Source organism: Nansenia antarctica (genome assembly GCF_963989245.1).
Source record: "Nansenia antarctica genome assembly, chromosome: 3".
Classification (NCBI taxonomy): domain Eukaryota; kingdom Metazoa; phylum Chordata; class Actinopteri; order Argentiniformes; family Microstomatidae; genus Nansenia; species Nansenia antarctica.
In genome coordinates, this window is record NC_137688.1 from 1,752,176 (window position 1) to 1,767,400 (window position 15,225).

Genomic DNA, 15,225 nt, shown 5'->3' on the forward strand with positions numbered 1-15,225 from the left:
CCCCCCACTCGCCTCCCTCACACACCACATCCCCTCTGCCTCCCCCCCCAACCCCCTGTTCTGTTGTGAAGTTGGTTGCTGTTGTGTGACGATCTGTTGTGAAGTTGGTTGCCGTTGTGTGACGTTCAGTTATGTATTTTGGACAGAGAGAGAAAGAGAAAGAGAAAGAGAAAGAGAAAGATCCTGGGTTTCTTGAATTGTCCGTCAAAGTCAAAAGAAAAGCTTCAAGTTCTTCTAACATAATCTGTCGAAGCCGATCAAGTGTTCCGCAGCTATTTTGGGGCCGGTTTGGTGCTCCTGGAGAGTGGACGTAGACATATAGAGAGGGAGGACACCTCAAGGAGACACATGTGAATGTTGGACATCAGAGGAACACATTGATGGTTGATATGTTCCACTTTGGAGGATTTCCTCTATTTGAGATTAATATTTTCTGTGTGGTGTGATGTTTATGTCAGGGCCATGTGCACAATGCTAGCTGCATATGTTGCATCTATTCTGTAGTTTTGCGCACTTTTAACGTGCAATCCTGAATGAATGTTTCAGCCGAATGACCGGCCCACCACTTTGGTTTGAAGTTGAGAGGAGAGGGCTGAGAAATGAAGACAGAACGAATGACTCACCAATGACTCAGTTAGTCCACCGATATTGAAAATGGCAGTTTGAACCAACCTTGCAAAGTTAAGATAGAAGTCAAACAACCTTATATCTTCGGTTATAATCACGTTAAAGTGTTGTACGAAGCTCATGTACGTATTCACACGTTGTATGCTTTGAGAGTCAATGTGTATATATTATTAATTAATTTGACCATCGAATAACAGTGGCGCGAATCCCAGATTGTGTCTTTAGAGCCGTCCAAACAGAGGGTTGCTGAACGGTGAACAGAGCACACCACGGCCATTCAAACTAAAGACATTAAGGGTGTGTTCTCACTAGAACATTTGCTTCACTTGAAACAGAGTTTAGGATTCGAGTCGCTCCCGGAGCAAACAACCAACGGATGCAAATCAGAGAAATTATTTATGCAGCAATGTTGCAAACTCATCCACTTGCTCCGGCTTATGATTCGGACTTTCATGTGAGAACATGACCTGATATTAACAGTTTATTTGGCTAATTAGAAGCAAAAACACAATTCCACTGCCAATCTTCCCAGCGTCTAGCTGTAGACACAGTCTTTGTCCTTTGTGCTTTTTGGTCACATCAGCATGTCTCGATGTGTTCCTCTGATGTCCAACATTCACATGTCTCTCCTTGAGGTGTCCTCCCTCTCTATATGTCTATATATGTCATTTTACATTTACATTTTTGGCATTTAGCAGACGCCTTATTCCAAAGCGACTTACAACCAATACATTTGACTAAGCAAGTGAATCATCAATCCACTAAGTCGTAGCAGGAAGAGTAATCCAGCTCAGGCCAGGGACCATTGGCAGTCTCAGTGATAGAAGGAAACATCTACTTCTATCACCTTCTTCTAAACCTAGACTTTAAAAAAATATATTTTTTATTTTTTATTATATAGACACTGGAGAAACAGAGAAACAGTACAAGGGGGGGCAATATAAGTTTTAGGGGACACAGTAAAGGGGAAAAAGCGGGGTGTCTCAGGAGACGCAGTGCTGGGGGTAGTAGATGTCTCAGGAGACAGACATAGTGCTGGGGGGTAGTAGATGTCTCAGGAGACACAGTGCTGGGGGGGGGTAGTAGATGTCTCAGGAGACACAGTGCTGGGGGGTAGTAGATGTCTCAGGAGACGCAGTGCTGGGGGGGAGTAGATGTCTCAGGAGACGCAGTGCTGGGGGTAGTAGATGTCTCAGGAGACACAGTGCTGGGGGGTAGTAGATGTCTCAGGAGACAGACATAGTGCTGGGGGGTAGTAGATGTCTCAGGAGACGCAGTGCTGGGGGGGTAGTAGATGTCTCAGGAGACACAGTGCTGGCGGGGGGTAGTAGATGTCTCAGGAGACACAGTGCTGGGGGGTAGTAGATGTCTCAGGAGACGCAGTGCTGGGGGGGAGTAGATGTCTCAGGAGACGCAGTGCTGGGGGTAGTAGATGTCTCAGGAGACACAGTGCTGGGGGGTAGTAGATGTCTCAGGAGACGCAGTGCTGGGGGGGTAGTAGATGTCTCAGGAGACAGACATAGTGCTGGGGGGGTAGTAGATGTCTCAGGAGACGCAGTGCTGGGGGGTAGTAGATGTCTCAGGAGACACAGTGCTGGGGGGTAGTAGATGTCTCAGGAGACACAGTGCTGGGGGGGTAGTAGATGTCTCAGGAGACGCAGTGCTGGGGGGGAGTAGATGTCTCAGGAGACGCAGTGCTGGGGGTAGTAGATGTCTCAGGAGACACAGTGCTGGGGGGTAGTAGATGTCTCAGGAGACACAGTGCTGGGGGGTAGTAGATGTCTCAGGAGGAGCAGTTAAGGTGTAACCTGAAGAGATGGGTCTTCAGTCTCCGCCGGGAGATGGGTAGTGACTCTGCAGTTCTGACAGTCCACTCTCCAGGAGCACCAAACCGCCCCCCAAAAAAAGCTGCGGAACACTTGATCGGCTTCGACAGATTATGTTAGAAGAACTTGAAGTTTTTCTTTGACTTTGACGGACAATTCAAGAAAACTCAGGATCAACACAAGCCATTTGGTTTGCTTCCTCCCTCCTATTTCTCTCTCTCTCTCTCTCTTTCTCTCTCTCTCTCTCTTCTCTCTTCTCTCTCTCTCTCTCTTTCTCTCTCTCTCTCTCTCTCTTTCTCTCTCTCTCTCTCTCTCTTTCTCTTCTCTCTCTCTTTCTCTCTCTCTCTCTCACTCTCTTTCTCTCTCTCTCACACACACACACACACAACTCTCGTTTGTCTCTGTGTCGTCATCTGGCGACTCTCTCTCCACTTTAAATGGCCGTCCCGCCATGCTGGAGCGTTTAGCAGCAGACCCAGATGGGGAGGAGAGAGAGAGGAGGAGGAGGAGGAGGAGGAGAGAGAGGAGGAGAGAGAGAGGAGGAGAGAGAGAGGAGGAGGAGGAGGAGGAGGAGAGAGAGAGGAGGAGGAGGAGGAGAGAGAGGAGGAGGAGGAGGAGAGAGAGAGGAGGAGAGAGAGGAGGAGGAGGAGAGAGGGGCTACCGCTGTGTCGCTACAATCCGCCTCAGGCACATGTGAACTCTGGAAGAGTTGTAAAAGAAAAAAAAATACCCTTGGGAAAAGGACAGGACTTGTCAAAACAAATTGGCCCTGTAGGGCACTAATGACATTTATGTGTGTGTGTGTGTGTGTGTGTGTGTGTGTGTGTGTGTGAGGGTTGTGGTATTGACTGTGGTGGTTAGTCAGCCTCATATAATGGATGATGATTGACTCCAGCCCCCCCCCCCCCCCCCCCCCTCCTATGTTCCTGTGACCTCCGCCCAGAGGGTCATAACCCACTTCACATGACCTTTCAACTCAACTGGGGTTGGTGTCAGAAGCCAAGCTGAGAGGTTAAACATCAGGGCTTTCCGTAGCTGTGTGCATGTGTGTGTGTGTGTGTGTGTGTGTGTGTGTGTGTGTGAGTGTGTGTTTTCCATGGTAACGACCCTGTCGGAGACGTTGCCACACCTGTGTGTTTGGGGTCTTTTAGAGTTCTTATTCTTCATCTAAGCCGCCATCCATACTGTCGTGTGAACCAGCACTTTGAAGTGTGTGTGCGTGTGTGTGCGTGTGTATGTGTGTGTGTGTGTGCGTGTGTGTGTGTGTACCATAACCTTGCAGCAGTTACAACCGTACCAGGAAGTGAACTTCAGTTGAGTAAACATTCTTCTTCCTGTTTCCTTCCAGGGCTCGACAAAGTCTTCCAAGAGCATGGACTCACGACGCAGGCCATCAAGGTAGGATCACCTCCGACCCCATCAGATCAACATTGTGTTTGTCATGTGCTTTGCATAACAGGCGTACTTGAGACTGGGGTTACTCGAGACTGATTTAGGGCATACTTTGTTCTCAGTGTCCTCGTTCTTGGCCTCACCCTCCCCTTCTCACCCTCCCCTCCTCACCCTCCTCTCTTCTTCACCTTCACGGAGACCTCACCTCCTTCTCGTGGAGCCCGAACAAGTAAACCTAGGCCGTAGGGTCCAGTCTCTGGGTCGTAGAATCGCGGATTCAGGCTTCAATCGCTCGGCTTTTACCATGTCCTGTACGGAGGCTTTTACCATGTCCTGTGGGGCGGCTGTGGGGCGGGTGTAGCGCAGGAGGTAGAGCCCCGGCTGGCCACATGTCGAAGTGTCCTTGGGCAAGACACTGAACCCCATATTTGCTCCCAGTGAGCGGGCCGGCCGGCGCCTTGCATGGTAGCTTGCCATTGGTGTGTGAATGTGTGTGTGAACAGGTGAATGAGAGGCCGTTGTAAAGCGCTTTGGATAAAGGCGCTGTATAAGTCTGTCCATTTACATGGAATGCCCTTAAAAAGGGGGAAGCAGTGAACAGATAAAAAAAGCGAGTCTTCCTGGATTGTTCCGTGGCCGGGAGGGGGGGAGGGGGAATTTTAGGGGCCCAGTCTGTCCGATCTCTCCTCCATGCACAGCAGACAGCAGGCATCGGTCGACACCTCCTGACAAGTTGTTCACATTAAACCAACCGATGACTTTTTAAACCTGCGTCCATTTACTAGACCCCATCCGTCTCTCTGTGTCTCTGCGTCCACTATCGTTCCCGAGGTGTTTCTTTTTTTTTTTTACACGAAACTCCTTCGTTTCCCTGCCAAAAACAGCAGTAATATAATAGGGTGGGGTTGGGATGGGGGCGGGGGGGGTCCGGGGGGGGGGGGGAGGCAGAGTAGCACTAGCTGTGATGTGTATTCTACCTCCTTCATCTTGTGTAATCTCAACGGTACTGTACTGTGTCTGTACGTGTCTAAATATCTCTATATATATACAGTGGGGGACATAAGTATTCAACACATCAATATTTTGTCCAGTAAATGTGTTTCCAATGAGCCTATTCAAGTGAAAGTTGCACCAGACTTTAGTATTAACTCAAACAATTCAGACAAAAAATCGGAACATTAAAGTCCATATGTAAATAAAGTTATGTGTAATAAAGTGGAATGAAACAGGATAGAACTAAGAAAACACTAAGAAACACTAAGGGCCGGTTTCACAGACAAGGCTTAAGCCTAATCCTAGACTAAAAAACATCTTCAATGGAGATTTTACATTGAAAGTGTGATTTAGTCCAGGACTAGGCTTAAGCCTTGTCTCTGAAACCGGCCCTTAGAAAGACTTACTTAAACTTAAGTTAAAGTTAGAAAAAATAGCTAATTACCTCCAATCTGTGCTAATTAATGTCAGCTGGGTTAGAATATATTGATGGGCTATAAAAGGGTTTGTTTTGTTACCAAGGTGCCACACAACAAACATCTAATGATGGGTAAAGGCAAAGAGCTGGCTCTGTACCATATTTATGTATTCATAGGGTGTGTCTCACTAGAACATTTGCTTCACTTGGAATCAGAGTTTAGGATAAAGTTCGCTTTGCTCTGCGTCGTTTGGAGCTGTGAGAACATGCATTCGAAGTCGCTCCCGGAGCAAACAACCAACGCATGCTCCGCTTGAAAAGGGTGGTTTCGCTCCGGTTAGAAAGGACGCATCGAGGCTGTCCATAGGAAAACAACAGCGCATGCGTGTTGATCTGGATAAGAGCGGGAGGAACGGGCAATTTTCAAATTTTCTGACCAATCAACTAATAATTAATTAATTTCAACTACCACGTCTGTTGCTTCAATTGCGTATGTTACTTTGTTTACATAAAGAGCTGTGAGAACGCAAATCAGAGAAATAATTTATGCAACAATGTTGCAAACTCATCCTCTTGCTCCTGGTCCTGATGCAGACTTTCATGTGAGAACATGACCATAGTGTCATATCCAATTGAACTCTTCAATATTTTTGCAAACTAAAAAAAATCACCCACATATTACAGTACAGTTAATACTGAACATACCGATCATCACACAGTCTCTTATTTGATTGGGTATGTAGATAAACATATATATATGCACTGTGGAACTGTGGCACTTAAGGGAATATATTATTCCTTCTGTATCTGGGGAAAAGGTTTCCTGTTGCTACGTCACAGGCCAGCCAAGGTGCGTGATTGGAGGAGCAGACAGGATATGAAGACACACACAGCTCCTCTTGAGGACAACGTTGAAGAATGGCTTTGAAAAAAATTTGGTGTTAAAACCTCTTCTTCTTTTTGGGCTATATTCCCTTCGTCAGGTTCGTCTTTCATCTTTTAAGGAGCCAACAAAGATGATCTGTCATCCGCAAACTTAAAGGACTGTACGTTCCCCCCCTCTTCTCCTCCTACTGTACCAGAGCATCATCCAGCCCATCCTCATGTCCTGTTCCTCCTGCTTCTTCAACATGCTCACAGTCATCAACCGGGCCAAACTGACCCGCATCACCAACACTGCTGCCAGGATAACTGGCCTCCCCACACCCAACCTCACAGCACTAAACAACAGGGCCAATCTCACTCATCTCAACCACAATAGAACAGGACATCACCCGCCCACTCAACCTGTACCTCGCCCCACTGCCATCCGGGCGTAGGTACAGAACGCTAAGGTGCAGTAGGGCTCGCTTTGGTTAAAGCCTGATCCCCGCAGCCATTGTTGCCTTAAATAACAGACCGCGCGTCTATGAGTGTGTGTACTTGTGTATCTGTCATGTGTAGTACTGTCTGTTGTTGTCTGTGTTATACGGTGTTGTAGGTATATATAGGTATACTGTACAGTGGTGTGAAAATGAATTTCCCACCTGGGGACAATAAATCTAATCTAATCTTTTATCTGTTCAAATGCACAAATGCGATCAGCTTGGCCACATAATTGAGCATACAGAGATAGCCGTTAGATAGACACGGCCGTTCGCTGAGCCGATATGGAAAAGCAGGATAAGCCGAGGCGTCCATGGCAAGGAGTGGATGATGAGAACCACATTGAGTCCAGTTCAGGCGTGAGAGACTGGAGCTACTGGAGCTGACCCAAACCTCAGGTCGTATAGGAGCTGCGCTGCCCGCACCAAGACTGGGAAAAAACAGCAGGCAGGAAAAGGGGAGCTGTCATTCTACAGCTTTAGTACCCTGGTACTCTGGTGCTTTAGTACACTGGTACTCTGGTGCTTTAGTACACTGGTACTCTGGTGCTTTACTACACTGGTACTCTGGTGCTTTAGTACACTGGTACTCTGGTGCTTTACTACACTGGTACTCTGGTGCTTTAGTACACTGGTACTCTGGTGCTTTGGTACACTGGTACTCTGGTGCTTTAGTACACTGGTACTCTGGTGCTTTAGTACACTGGTACTCTGGTGCTTTAGTACACTGGTACTCTGGTGCTTTAGTACAATGGTACTCTGGTGCTTTAGTACACTGGTACTCTGGTGCTTTAGTACACTGGTACTCTGGTGCGGGGACGTTTTGGTTTGGACCCGGAAATTGCTAAACGTCACGCGTGACGTCAGACTTAACAACCGAATAGAACACCTTTGGGATGTGGTAGAATGGGAGACTCACAGCTTTGAAAGAGCACCTGAACAATCTAGGAAGGAATTGTGTGATGCAATCATGTCATCACGGACCTGAATCTGGAAAGGAACGTTTCCAACATCTTCAGATCAGAATCATAAATTACTTGGTGTAACCCAGTGTTAGTATAGTGCTCCTAATAAAGTGTTCAGTGAGTGTACATAGGCAGTTGGTTTTTGCATTTGAACTTTGAACATATGTACTTACTCACTGTTTGCTGAGCAGAGCGTTTTTTTGCTAGATGTATCGCGGGGTCTCATTCCTTTAGCATTGCTGTTGATTAATAAGTTCCAGTAAGCGCTCTCTATCATTGCCAGATGTACAGTGTGTTTGCTCTGTAAAGCATGTGTAATTCCCAGGGACAGACACATGAGCAGCGTTCTCAGAAGGTGATCTGGCTCTTTGCACATGTGGGAAATATTCGTCCAGACGGGCCCCTAAGCTGTGGGTCTCTGGCGTAGGCCCGCGTCCAGACACCCCTCCCTTATCTCCCTCTCTCCCCCCCTCTCTCTGGGTCTCTGTGTGTCTCTCTCTCTCTCTCTCTCTCTCTCTCTCTCTCTCTCTCTCTCTGTGTATCTGTGTGTCTCTGTCTCTGTCTCTCTGTCTCTCAATGTGTCTCTGTGTATCTCTGTCTCTGTCTCTCTCTCTCTCTCTCTCTCTCTCTCTCTGTCTCTCTCTTTCTCTCTCTCTCTCTCTCTCTCTGTCTCTGTCTCTCTCTCTCTCTCTCCCTCTCTCTCTCTTTGTATCTGTCTCTCTCTCCCTCTCTCCCTCTCTCTGTCTCTCTGTTTCTCTGTCTCTCTCTCTCTCTCTCTCTCTCTCTGTCTCTCTCTCTCTCTCTCTGTCTCTATCTCTCTCTCTCTCTCTCTCTCTCTCTCCCTCTCTCTCTCTCTCTCCCTCTCTCTCTCTGTGTCTTTGTCTCTCTGTGTCTCTCCCTCTCGCTCCCTCTCGCTCCCTCTCTCTCTCTTTGTATCTGTCTCTCTCTCCCTCTCTCCCTCTCTCTGTCTCTCTGTTTCTCTGTCTCTGTCTCTCTCTCTCTCTCTCTCTCTCTCTGTCTCTCTCTCTCTTTCTCTGTCTGTCTCTGTCTGTCTCTCTCTCTCTCTCTCTCTCTCTCTCTCTCTCTGTCTCTCTCTCTCTCTCTCTCTCTCTCTCTCTCTCTCTCTCTCTCTCTCTCTCTCTCTCTAAGGCTTGCTAGTACTGATTAGAGTCCAGACACAGTAGATTGGGAGAAACAGGGTCTGTTTCTACACATGTCTGACTCATTCCTTGCGAGTGACCAAACTATTTTGTTTGGTCTGCAAAGGCGCACACACTGGGAATGCGGGGATATTTTCATATCGCGTCTTGTTTATCTACTGAATCAATCTCTCCCCACTCTGTTTTCTTGCGGCCGTCCCAAGCGAAACACACAGTGTGTGTCTGATGTATTAAACTAAAGTGCAGACTTTTGGAGGCAAGATATAGAGATTTAGCTTTTGTTTGTAAATGTGGGGAGCTTTGAATTCTCCCTAGTCACTATCACCAAATTTGGATCTCTGTTACTAGACAGATTTATTATGCTGTGAGAGTGAATGCATCACAGTGCAATGTGTCGGACTTGATGATTGCTAGCATATCTGCCCAGTAGAGCTCTCAGGTCTTCTGACGCTGGTTTTCTCTGCGTACCACCCCATGTACAAAAGAAGAGATTTGGTGAGGCTGCGTTCTCATTCATTTTATGCACCCAAATTGTGGAATGCACTGCCAGTTTACATTAGGGATGCAATCTCAGCAAATAGTCAAGACAAAAACCCATCTTTTTTAATATTGCCTTTAAATGACTAAATAATTAAATTAAGATTATATAATGATTAAAGCACTTTGAGCTGCAACGTTCGCAGGAAAAGCGCTATACAAATAAAGTTATTATTATTATTATTATTATTATTATTATTGAGTGTGTCGATGTTTCAATTGTAACCTGTCCCTAATGGCAGTGAATAAATGAATGCATAATTAGTATGTCGGGACGTTAGAATTATACGGCTCTATCTCAATTTTTGTCAAAATTGAGTTTTTTACATAATCTGATCCATTAGGTGAGTATTAATGCCTGTGTGGTGTTATTTTTTAAATGTTGACATTTTTTAGTTAGTAATTAATAAAATACAAAGGTTCCATCTCACAGAACATAATGGAATGTCAAAACGTTGACGCTCAATATCTCTGAACTACCCTAAACGGAGATAGAACCTTATCATTCTAAACTCACGATGTGTTGACGACTCATCATCAGTGGGGACTGTTAGCCCTGCAAACGTCAGTAGTATACCAAACCAACTTCATGTGTGCACCTCTTCTGTTTTGCTTCTCGCTAATGGGACATTGTATGTTGTACCGTGCTACAGATGCTACTAATGACCTTAACCAATGACTGATCCCTCTGACTCTCTCTCTGTCCAGTTACAAGACTCTGGTGTTTAGTGGTGTAGTAGTGTATGTGGTATTGGATAGTGGTGAACCCATCATAAAACTGATCACCCCTGTCTCTCTTTTTTGTTTTTTCTCTTTCTTTCTTGTTTCTTGTTCTCTCTGTCTCTCTCTCCCTCTCTCTCTCTGTCTTTGTCTCTCTGTGTCTATCCCTCTCTCTCCCTCTCTCTCCCTCTCTCTCTCTCTGTCTCTCTCCCTCTCTCTGTGTCTCTCTCCCTCTCTCTGTCTCTCTCTCCCTCCCTCTCTCCCTCTCTGTCTCTCTGTCTCTCTGTGTCTCTGTCTCTCCCTCCCTCCCTCTCTTTCTCTCTAGGAGTTTGAGTCTGCTGCAGGCCCTGGAGGAGAGCTATGAGGTGGACCTGCTGTACATCACAGAGCGGATCATCTCTGTGTCCTTCCCCAGCTCTGTGGAGGAGACCAGCTACGCCGCCAACCTGCGCGAGGTGGCCTCCATGCTGGGCTCCAAACACGGACACAACTATCTGGTCAGTAACACAACTATCTGGTCAGTGACACAACTATCTGGTCAGTGACACAACTATCTGTCCGCCTCACGCTACGGAAAAAGGAGATAGGCTCCTGCCCCCTAAGGGCCGTTAGGCTCGAGAACCATCGGTTCTTAAGGCTACTTACTTATAGATCATGAATATCACGCATGAAGAACTGCCCAGGGCTGCAGCAGTGATATGACACATTAGCGCTGGCTAGGAGGGAGACGAGTCTGTGTCAAAGCTGGGCGATGATAGCTGCAAACATGATGAATAATCTCGACAACCTATTTTTTCTTTTCGGCAGTATGTCTCTTCCTGTAGTGACCAGAACACTCAGGCGCTAAATCTCATCCTGATTACGAACGAAAGTCAGTTGAATAGACGACATTCTACTTCTAACTGTCATATATATAAGCCGTGATCTGTTCCAACCCTGCCTCGGGGCTGTGCTACATGAAAGAGAGAAACCCAAGGATATCGGAGCATAAGAACACCATAAGGAACAACAAATAAAAATCACTTGTGGCAAGACGTTTTCATGCCGTGGGACATCTGGGTACCCTCAGATTATTTCCCGGGGTTAGAAACAGTGCGGAGGCAACAGAGAACAGAGAGAAACCTTCTAGACTGTTCTGTTTGGGAGCAGAAGGGGCTCAACAAAGAACTCGCTCAGTCGTTCGTTATAAAACCTATGATGTCTTTTTTTTTCTATAGGTGTGCTGTATGACAATAGTCTTGTGTCTGCAAAACATTATGTTAATTGAATCTATAGAGGTCTATCGACCAGCTTTAGTGTGTAAAACTAAAGAAGAAAGGCTTGACACAGAAACGTGTACAGTGACTATGCTGATTATGCATTAAACTACTATTTACTTTCTATTTGAGAGTGTTGGCTGTGTTATTTAGTTATGGGATCAACCCTGGGCTATCCAGCACCCAAACACGCTTTAATCAACACTTTACTTCAGAGTCAAGCATGCCCTTTCTTTGTAAATGATTACGTTACCCTCCCCTGGCCTCCCCTTGTTGAACTGATCCTGTCTGAACAGGGCTTAGATTGCTTTCATGTAATACTATCCTTGGACTGCTTTCAAATAACAGGCTATTATATTGTAATTTAAGCACTGCTAATGTTGGAAGCCTACACACAACAGCGGAAACATTTTTAAAAAATGTAATCCATTCAAATAAGCCAATCTTTATTGGCAACTTCCCAGACGAATGAATGAAACAAAATGAATAAACAAAAAACGCTGGTCAGATCAAACGGTTGTCTCAAACTCTTCAACCAGTCTGAGAGTGAGCCTCAAGGCTGCCCTCTACAGCCAGTACTGTGAGAGACAATACTGAGGTAGAGCTGCCATCTAATGATCGCAAGGTTGGCAGATCGGCGGTTTGACCCCCGGCTGGCCACATGTCGAAGTGTCCTTGGGCAAGACACTGAACCCCCAATTGCTCCCAGTAAGCGGGCCGGCGCCTTGCATGGTAGCTTGCCGCCGTTGGTGTGTCAATGTGTGTGTGAATGGGTGAATGAAAGGCCGTTGTAAAGCGCTTTTGGAATAAGACGCTATATAAGTCGGTCCATTTACCATTTAAACATGTTGCTTTTTCAGCTCTTCAACCTCAGTGAGAAACGCTACGACATCAACCAACTGAACCCCAAGGTGAGCTGCAGCTACCTTCCTCTTCCTCGCTCTCTGTCTCTGGATCTGTCACTTACTACTTAACACTAGAACAGCCATGAGTCAAGAAACATGTTATATCTTTGCACTCCTCTCCTCTCCTCTCCTCTCCTCTCCTCTCCTCTCCTCTCCTCTCCTCTCTCCTCCTCTCCTCTCCTCTCCTCTCCTCTCCTCTCCTCTCCTCTCCTCTCCTCTCCTCTCCTCTCCTCTCCTCTCCTCTCCTCTCCTCTCCTGCTCTCCTCTCCTCTCCTCTCCTCTCCTCTCCTCTCCCCTCCTCTCCTCTCCTCTCCTCTCCTCTCCTCTCCTCTCCTCTGCCAGGTGTTGGACTTTGGCTGGCCAGACCACCATGCTCCGGCCCTGGATAAGATCTGCAGCATCTGTAAGGCCATGGACACCTGGCTGAGTGCAGACAGCCACAACGTGGTGGTCATCCACAACAAGGTAAGAGACTTGTACCATGCTCTGCTCTCCCTCTCCCTGGTAGGATGCTCATGTTACTCTTCAGGGATCGACATTAAGGCCGTTTTACTTGTCCGGAGCAAGTAAAACTTTCGCCGGGTTTGTTTGCGCCAGCACGACGACGCTGCTAGATCGATGGATATGTTTACCTGTGTGCAGGAAGAACAACAGACGGCGCAGGCGCCAGACCAGACTAGATGATCGTGAGTGAAGATATTATCAAAGCGTACGGGTGATCGACAGGCGCGTACGCTTTGATAATATTTTCACTCACGATCATCTAGTCTAGTCTTGCGCCTGCGCCGTCTGTTGTCGGTGAGATGCGGTGGGTAACTCAGTGTGGTGTACTACTAGTCAGAAATCGAGCGATGGTTAAGCCACCGCGATTAAACCATCAACTCTTGAATTAAAACGCGACCGAAGCGTGTGTTTGTGTAATTGCAAAACAAGGAATTATCGTGTAAATCGGAAATTATTTAAATTATTTTGGGGGGCTGTGTCTCAGGAGGTAGAGTCGCCGTCTAATGATCACAAGGTTGGCAGATCGGCGGTTCGAGACCCGGCTGGCCACATGTCGAAGTGTCATTGGGCAAGACACTGAACCCCAGCAGCTTGCTGCCATTGGTGTGTGAATGTGTGTGTGAATGGGTGAATGAGAGGCCGTTGTAAAGCGCTTTGGAGCAGCAAAAAAGGCGCTATATAAGTGCAGTCCATTTATCATTTACCATTTAAAAGCTGTATGAATGGCTTCTCAGCGCTTCAGTAGTGAGATGTGTAGGTACAATATGGACAGATAAATAGGTACAGTATGGACAGATAAACACCTTCCTGTCCTCACAGAGAAGTCCTGGGGCAGTTTGAGTCACGGTGTGTTTCCAGACTGTAGATGGCGTTCTCTGGCTGTGGTGTCCATGTGTGTGTGTGTGTGTGTGTGTGTCTGTGTGTGTGTGTGTGTGTGTGTGTGTGTGTGTGTGTGTGTGTTGCATACCATACTGATGCCAGCATGCTTAGAGAAGGTTTGAGAGAGGTGAAGTGGACAGTGTAGAGGGAACTGGACATCACAACAGAACCTGTTGAGAAGAAGACACAGCACTGGAGGTAGCAGACAGGACATGGCTGTATCACCCAGACGCTCCTGTTAGTGATCCCCCTGTGGAGGAAGAGGAGGAGGAGGAGGAGGAGGAAGAGACATGTGAGAGGGATGAGGTCACTCAGGAATGAAAGAAGGAGCATCAGCGTCACATGACATCATGGCAGTTATTTTTAAAGGGATGAGCACGCTGTTCAAAGGTCTAAGAGAGATTAAAGGGATGAGCGCACTGTTCAAAGGTCTAGAATCTGCCATTTAGCAGACGCTTTTAATCCAAAGCGATTTACAATTCACCGATTACAGATTACAGGGACATTCCCCCTGGAGTAGCTGAGGGCTAAGTGCCTTACTCAAGGGCACACTAGTGGTGGTGTTGTTGTTGTTGTTGTTGTTGTTGTTGTTGTTGTTGTTGTTGTTGTTTCAGGCCTTTGCCAGGTGTTTGCTTAGAAACACCATGGCAACATGTAATAAGTAATGAATTAAAGGTGACATATTATGTGACCCTACTGACACAGACACTGAAAATAATCAGAATTCAGATTTTTGTGGACTGTGTATTTCAGAAAACAAGTGATTCAACAAACCATTCAGGTTTGCCTTTCGACCTTACGTCACACTGGGGTAGAGTGGCGCCTTGACATCCATTGGTAGCTTGCCTCCATTGGTGTGTGAATGTGTGTGTGAATGGGTGAATGAGAGGCCGTTGTAAAGCGCTGTAATAAGGCGCTTTATAAGTCTGTCCATTTACCGTTTAAATCAGCCGCTGTGTTGAACATTTCCCCTGCCACGTTCGTCTGTTACTTACGGCATGTCACTTTCGAACGCAACGTCCGACTGTTTCCATTCAGATGATGTTGGGTTCCTGGTTTCGTGGGGAACACAGGGATGTTAGTCTTTTAGGGTGTGTTCTCACTAGAACATTTGCTTCACTTGGAATCGGAGTTTAGGATAAAATTCGCTTTGCTCTGCGTCGTTTGGGGCTGTGAGAACGCGCATTCGAAGTCGCTCCCGGAGCAAACAACCGACGCATGCTCCGCTTGAAAAGGGTGGTTTCGCTCCGGTTAGAAACGACGCATCGAGACTGTCCATAGGAAAACAACAGCGCATGCGTGTTGATCTGGATAAGAGCGGGACGAACGGGCAATTTTACATTTTTCTGACCAATCAACTACCACGTCTGTTGCTTCGATTGCGTATGTTACTTCGTTTACATAAAGCTGTGAGAACGCAAATCCGGGTCATGATTCAGATTTTCATGTGAGAACATGACCTTAATTGTATTCCCCCAGGAACTATGCTGCCCCCACAGCGAACCCACAGAAAACCTGAAAGCTGATGATTTCCTGACTAGTTAAACAGCCCGTTGAGAAAAGGAGTGAAGCAGAGGCGTTTAGAGGCGTGCTAGAATGCCTTTAGATTACGATCTGAGTGGTATTTTCAGAAAAAATAACTTCAATGACATTGAATTGTTTTGGGAACCCGAGCGACC

General features: G+C 46.7%; 1 protein-coding gene across 1 annotated transcript in view; it reads left to right on the forward strand.

The window, feature by feature from the left end:
- Positions 1 to 15,225, forward strand: part of LOC308153197 (tensin-1-like) — a gene marked incomplete at both ends in the record, with an annotated part of 215,051 nt that overhangs the window by 124,890 nt on the left and 74,936 nt on the right. Inside the window, 1 exon segment of the mRNA XM_080526283.1 lies at positions 3,802 to 3,851. Coding sequence (XP_080382409.1) covers positions 3,802 to 3,851 — 50 coding nt within the window.